The sequence below is a fragment of the Echinops telfairi genome, unplaced genomic scaffold (genome assembly GCF_000313985.2).
Source record: "Echinops telfairi isolate 266 unplaced genomic scaffold, ASM31398v2 ScPeMD7_7458;HRSCAF=8496, whole genome shotgun sequence".
NCBI classification, from domain to species: domain Eukaryota; kingdom Metazoa; phylum Chordata; class Mammalia; order Afrosoricida; family Tenrecidae; genus Echinops; species Echinops telfairi.
Genome location: NW_022111358.1, coordinates 31480770 through 31488312, shown reverse-complemented (window position 1 = coordinate 31488312; position 7543 = coordinate 31480770). Strand labels below are relative to the sequence as shown.

At 40.1% G+C, this 7543-nt stretch overlaps 1 protein-coding gene across 5 annotated transcripts in view; it reads left to right on the top strand.

Annotated features, from left to right (window-relative positions):
- The window catches only part of GPATCH8 (G-patch domain containing 8), a 74223-nt gene that overhangs the window by 56380 nt on the left and 10300 nt on the right, over positions 1-7543 (top strand). For 3 of the 5 annotated variants that reach the window (XM_045299289.1, XM_004707224.2, XM_045299291.1), the window contains one exon: positions 5793-5923. In XM_045299289.1, coding sequence (XP_045155224.1) covers positions 5793-5923 — 131 coding nt within the window. Of the gene's footprint in view, positions 1-4538; positions 4589-5792; positions 5924-7543 lie in introns of all 5 variants that reach the window. The other 2 variants (XM_045299290.1, XM_045299288.1) reach the window with 1 other exon arrangement.

The following is a 7543-nucleotide window of genomic DNA, read 5'->3' as shown; positions in this document are numbered from 1 at the left end:
TCCACAGGAGCCAAAATAATCTTTCTTCCTTGAGTGTTTCAATGCTGAGACTGATGCTCTCTCCTGTGTCTGTTTACCACATGGAGGTGTCCTGGGTGGACTAGAATCAGGGTAATCTGGCCGCTGCCAACTGCAGCATGAGTACTCCAATTTGGGAGGGAAGAGCTTATTGTTGGGTGCCATCAAAGCAGTCCTACCCTGTGCACGACAGAAGAGAACACTGCCCAGTCTTGAACCACCCTTACGATTGTTCCTATGCTTGATCCCATTGCTGCAGCCACTGTGTCAATCCATGTCCCTGAGGACCTGCCTCTTTTTTGCTGCCCCTCCACTTTATTAAACATTGAGGTCCTTCTGGAGGGCTAGTCTGTCCAAAGTATGTAAGACAAAGTCTGGGAGGGGAGAGGAGGTCTATGCTAATACTGTGATAGGAGAAATGCATGAAGACACAGTGAGGGGAGAGGCTGTGGAACGTGGGTATGCAGAATTGTTGGCGTCAGAGGAAATGTAGACTTTGAGGTTCTAAGAAGCTGCATTACGCTTAGCCAGAAAGAAGTTTTTGTGGTCCAAACAACCACCCTTTTGCTACTCACTCCTCTCTGTTGGCAAATGATGCCTAGGGATGGGTGAGTGGTGGTGTGTTCTCCTAACATTCCTCTCCCAACTAATTGTAGAACAGAAACCAGTTTGATAAATGTTTGTTGGACATCTCTTCTGCACCATAGACAATGGTATGTTCACTGTAGGAAGGGTGAGTTACAAAGGGAAATTAAACCTCAGCCTGTGCTTCAGGAGGGTTGCTATAAAGAAACCATGGATGATCTTTTGACTCTACAGAGACAAAATCGGGTTTTTTCCCTTCAGAGCTGAATAAATATAAAACATGAATTCCGGTTGGCAATAAGAAATACTCTTTCCTCCATTCTTCTTTCATACCTGAAATTCATTTCACATGGGAACAATTTGTTAATTTTAAATTGGTTATTTAAAATACTTGAGAAAGATAATGATCACATGTATTCTGAGTAAAGTGAACTGAAAAGCAAGTGTAAATTTCTAGTATCAAATTTTATTTTACTAGTGAATAGGGTAGCACCAGAAGGTACCAAAAGACTTGACTGGAGCCGGGCTTGTATTTTCTTGTTAGGAGAAAATGTAGTCAATTTATGTGCCCATTCATCCCCAGCTCAAACAATCTAAAGTAGAGTCACTTCTTGCTATTGACAAGGCAATCACTTGCTTAAAACCTCTCAACCTATTATAGAGAAAAAACATATTTCTTGAGGATCGTTTTAAAAATGGTCTTCTACAAAGCTGAGTTGTCCTACTTCCATCATCATGAGGCAGATGTTTTTGCTTCTGGTGTCTGCACTTCAGAGAAATGCTGGGTGATCCTTTCGACAAATTTATTACCCATGTTAATTGCCTGTTAAGATTACCAGAGTCTCCTGCCCCTGGCTTACTTGTTTAAGAGTAAGAAGATGATAAACGGGAATTTCGATCTAGAATACATTTTCTGTCAACTATGTAACAGCTATGTAACTGCTATCTGAATTGGAAGGTCACTTTTGAAATGGTTTTATCCCAAAGTGCTACAGTTAAGTACTGGGTCAAAAGACCTCTACTAATCTTTGGGCAAGTTTAATAGAAATCCCAGCTACCATTCTGTATACCAAAAATAAGCTTTTTTTAAAAAGTATGCTGTTCATTTCCCCCCCGCCCCCCAGCAAAATAGAGTTGTCAAGGTCATTTTGAATTGGTTTCATTCCTTAAGTATTTTCAGCTATAAATGAGAATTTTTGGCTTAAAAGTCTATTAAAAACATGAGTAAAGGGATATTCACCAAAATAAGCAAATTCACGAACAACTCTTTTGAAAGCATTTTATAATTTTCAGATATAGCAGCATTGTAACCTTGTAGTTTAAATCATAAATTTCATCCCTTCAGACTGTTTCAATTTGGAGTATAACTTGAATTTTTGTTTATGGTATATAATGTGCTCAGCCTGACAGGTTTTTTTGGGTGGGGGTTGATGACATGTCTAAAGAAGCTATCTGAAGTTAGGTCCACCTTTAGAACAAAGAAAATCAACGTGCTAATCCAACAGAATTCCATCTGCACATTCAGTGGCAAATGAGTCAGGCTTGTCTTTTGGAATAAAATTTGCAAGGTTGGGAAGCCTGAATCTGATCAGGGGCTTATACCTTTAACAAAGGGTGGTTTGGTGAGCCTTTATTCAGCTCTCAGCCAGTGCAGATACCACCTATTTATTGGTGTGAGTTTGCATGTTGCCATGCTGTTGAGCAGGTTTCCCCAGGCTTCTAGACTAAGACACACTAGGAAGAAAGATTTATGGCTGCTTTTCTGAATATCAGCTCATGAAAACCTTATGGATCACAGTGTGAGAATTGTAACTGATGATCATGGTGATGGCACAGAACCAGGCAGCATTTTGTTCCTTTGTACATGGCCTCACCATGAGGCAGGTGCCACATCTCTGTGGCAGCTCACAGCATTTCTGAAAATGAATTTTGGTCAATACCACTTTTGATATTTGGCTCTATTCTGCCGTGAAGTAAGGAGTAAGCTTTTAGGGTTTGTGTTTTGTCAAGAATTAGCCTCCCTCCTAGTTCACAGTAATAGCTAGGAAGACCATATTGTAAGTCTTGAAAACTCTGTCCCTAGTACCCCCTGAGTCAGAGTTGACTCCATAGCAGTAAGGTTTTTGTTTGTTTTTTAGTAAATCCATTGCCATCAAGTTGATTCAAACTCCTGGGAGCCCTTTAGCATAGGGTTTCCAGTATCGTAATCTTTACAGAACAGACCAAGCCACATCTTCCACAAAGCAGCTTGGTGGGTTCACAAACAGTGGGCCTTCCAGTTAGCCAATTGCTGGGCCTCCAGGACTCCTCCATGACCCTAGTAGGTGAAACTATTTCCTATTAACTTTTGTTACAAATGGTAGAATTTTTATTTGGGAAAAATTATGTATCCCACATTTAAGCCTGTTTGTTAATCACCAAGCAATGTCTGTAGATTCAGTACTATTACATGCTTTTCATGGTTCCTTACAGAGATGAGCTCTAGTACCAAGAAGGGGAGCAGTGTTGGAACAGTTGTGACTTGCTAAGTGCTTTACCTTTACTTTGACAATCTCATAAATCTACTAATAGCTAACTATTTTCTAATGTGGTAACTTGATGTCAGAGAGGTGAAGTCCCTTGACTAGTAATGAATGGATTTGAACCCAAGTGGTTCTGACTCTGAAGTCAGAACATACTTTCTGTGAAGCACCAAAATGCGATGGTTGGTTAAGAAATGTGTATGCAAAGTATGAAGGTCATTCAAAAATAAGGAATAAGTACATTTTCCCCTGAGGGGTTAGTTAAGATTTTGTGAGGGGACTTTAGTTTGACCTTGTGCATGAGGAAATTTGGAGTTAGACATTCTAGGTAGACAAAATGGTAAATTCTAAAACTCCCTTATGGTTTTTTGTTTGTTCAGAATGTTCTCACCTGAGAGAGACCTCAAATACGCATTTTGAGTTGAGGGTGATGGGTGAACCTTGAGCCCTGCCACCAAGGTGTTCGGATTAAAATTCTGGTGTTCCCAGTTCTGCTTTTGAGACCAGACGTTAACTATGAAGATATGAAGGTGGTAGTTGAGTGTTGGCTACAGCCTATACAGTACTAGGATGGCTTCCACGCCACTCCATAGCCTTACCACTGTTTATCTGAGACAGGCTCTCTTCAGGGTACTGTGCACATGGCTCTACCCCCTTAGCATGAGACTGGAGTTTGAGAAAATGATTGCTCTTTTTGGATAGTGTCCTATAATTTAGGAAACACCTCCTAAAAATGTTGATGAGAGAAGGAAAGACTGGGCATGGGCAGATTTTCCAGGTTTTCGAGAGGTGGCTAGCGAGAGGCTGGGAAATAAAACGTTTTTTCTACTTAAACTTGGTCAGAGAGTAGAGAGGAAAAGTAGGTTTGTGGCCTAAAATAACCACATGGAAGTTTCCATGGCTTCTTTTCCTCAGGACCATTCCCCATGGAAGGAGATTAGGATTCATATCTATTTAAAATGCTTTTAAAATCTTGAAATGGTTTTCTAAAAATATTACCTCTGGGCTCTCCACATGCGTGAAGTAGTTTTTTCACCTGCTGATTACTTGAACTGCCCTCAGAGTAAACGTAAATGACAAATCCAGGACCGACCACTTTTGGACAGCTGTGGTTATTTTTCCAAATGTCTGGAACCATTTTTTTGTTAAGAAATACAGATACTCCCATTTACCAAGATGGAATTATTACTGTATATGTGTGTGTGTTTGTGTGTGTGTGTACTTTTATGTGTTGTATGGGTGCTTTCCTCCGCCCCAACCCTTTTAGAGTTGATGCCTCGTCCCCTAATTGTTCAATATAATAGTTTGCAGATTCACTAAGAGAGCTTGTGTAGTAATGCTTGCTTTATTTTTTTTTCTCTTCCACTCTTGTTTTATTTTTTACTTTTTTTCTTTGTGATGTGACATTTTCAGCTGATGTATTGAAAGCAAATCCTTCTAATTTGGGAGCCCAGATCACAAGAGTGAGTTTTTCTACTAGTGTCTTTAGCTGTATATCCTTTTTGTGTGTGTCTTCCCACCCTTGTCTCCTCCCAGTTCAATAAAAATTGAAAACGTTTCGTAAGTAGTAGTAGGTAAGAAACCCACTGTCTGTTGAACATCGTGCCTTTCCACAAAGCAATGTCCACTTTATATTGGGTCAAGTTCCTCTTACAGTGCTCTTGTGAAAGTACAGCCTGGAGTATGTTTTGTTTATTTGCTCTTTGTACTATTTGGTGTGTTGGGAATAATTTTTGTTCTGTCTTCATTGCAAGTAGATATGTCTGGACTCTGTCGCCAGTATGTTGTTACATTGTTGGGGTTTTTTTGCTTGTTTGTATTTCTTTTAATTGTTGGGATTTTGCTTTTGTTTTGTTTTCTGATTTTGTTTTTGTTTTTAAGAAACACAAATAACAGACAAAAACTAGAAATAACAAATTCTGTTATCTGAATTGTAAATACTAATTTCTTTGGCTGTGTTGATCTCCTTCCTCATCCCCCTGGCTGTCCTCCTCAGGGCCATGAACAAGTGAAAAGCACACACATGCTTTCTAATGTTAGCAGACTGATCAGGTGACAGTGGTCAGACTGGTGAGCTCTGAACATGCTAGCATTGGAAGACCTCAAGGGTTCATTTAATAGTAACAGGAAATATCTCTTCATGTTGAAATGAAAGAATCACACCTATGGTGAAATAAAGTCTGCTTTCTCCGTGAGTTCTGATTACATAAACTAACCTCCCCATGTAAGCTGTACATTGCTTTTTATGATCTCACTCCTGGGTAATTTTCTGCACTAGCCTAATCCCTCTCTGTTCTCTTTGGCCTCTGTTAAGACTTAGCTCATGCTCTCTGTGTCTAGTCTTGCATACTGGAAGAGCAGGTGATGAAGTAGTCCCTTTTTCTCCCCAGTGTTCTAGAATTTGCTTTTTGCTTCCAAAGTCATTTCATTTTGCCCAGTAAATCAAGTGATAGGTTGTCCTAAATAGAAGTGCAGGTACCCTTAAGTGTTTTTTGCCCAGAGTATTTTTAATTTGCCGTTGTATTTTCAATTACAATGAAGTACAATATGTATTTTACACCAGCCTTGTAACTATTGGTTGAGAGTAAATATTCTAAAGCCTTCACTGTCAGGATCCTAATGGCATTCTAACCCATCTACCCTCTTTTCCTTTCTTTGTTACCCCAGAGATTGAAAGATCTCAAGCAGAGAGAGTTTGCTCGAAATGTCTCCTCCAGATCCCGCAAGGATGAGAAGAAACAGGAAAAGGCCCTTCGGCGGCTCCACGAGTTGGCAGAACAGAGAAAACAAGCTGAGTGGTGAGAGGACACTTTTTCTCAGATGGGGACGCTATTGACCGCCTCGGGGTGACTCCACGTGTGCAGAGTAGAATTTCAAGTCTGTGACACAGAGAAGACTTAATAGTCTTTAAAATTAATAACCTATTATACCTGGTTATATGGGGGAGCCCGTTTGGGGCTGCTAAACGCAAGGCTAACACTTTGGAACGAGACTCTGCAGGGAGATGAGGCTTTTTACTCCCTTAAAGAGTTACCGTCTCAGAAACTCACAGGGTTGCTGAGTGTGGATCAAGTCAATGGCAGTGAGTTTTTAGTTTATATTTATATATACGATACCGTGGTTAAGAGTATATACTTAAAAAAAAAAAGTATATACTTTTGAGGTCATATACTTACTGTTTTTATGACCTTAGTCAACTGATCTAAGCTTTTTACGTTCTCTTTTCTTATCTGCACAATGAAGATGTACAGATATTAACAACTTGCTTCTTAACAGTTGTAAGGATTGAATGAGTTAATATGAATGGAATGTCTAACACATGGTAGATGCTTAACATATATCACAACTATTACTGTTACTTCCATTCTCCAATACACACTAACATAGAAATAAATACATATGTAAGTATATGAAACAGCATTCTGTTTTACAGCTTTGAAACCACTACGGCACAGATTCAGATGTTGTAATTGCCTTTTAAGCATGATGCAGCAGTAAAGAATCCATCCATGTATTTCTCTGCAGGTTCTTGGCTTCTTGGGTGCACTTTTTATCTTTCATGCTCTAGAGCAGTGGTTCTCAACCGTCCTAAAACCGCGACCCTTTCATACAGTTCCTCGTGTGGTGACTCCCAACCATAACATCATTATTTTTTAATCATTTTTTAGGGGCTCATACAACTCTTATCACAATCCATATATACATCCATTGTGTCATGCACACTTGTACGTTTGTTGCCACCGTCATTTTGAGCCCATCGTCTACTTGAGCCCTTGGTATTAGCTCCTCATTTTTTCACCTATCTTTCCTCCCTCACGAACCCTTAATAATTTATAAATTATTATTTTCATGTCTTACACTGACCAGTGTCTCCCTTCACCCACTTTTCTGTTGTCCATCCCCCAGGGAGGGGGTTATATGTAAATCCTTGTAATTGGTCTCGCCTTTATCCCCCACCTTCCTCTTACCCTCTTGCTCTCTCTCATTATTGGTTCCGAGGGGTTTATCTGTCCTGGATTCCCTGTGTTTCCAACTCTGATCTGTACCAGTGTACATGTTCTGGTCTAGCCGGATTTGTAAGGTAGAATTGGGATCATGGTAGTAGGGGAGAGGAAGCATTAAAGAGCTAGAGGAAAGTTGTTTTATCATTGCTATCCTACACCCTGATTGGCTCCGCTCCTCCCCGCAACTCTGCTGTAAGGGGATGATGTCCTGTTGCCTACAGGTGGACTTTGGGTCCTCACTCCTCTCTCTCCCTCATCACAATGATATTTTGTTCTTTGATACCTGATCCCATTAGCACCCCATGATCACATAGGCTGGTGTGCTGCTTCCATGTTGGCTTTGTTGCTTCTCAGCTAGATGGCCATTTGTTTATCTTCAAGCCTTTAAGACCCCAGATGCTATATCTTTTGATA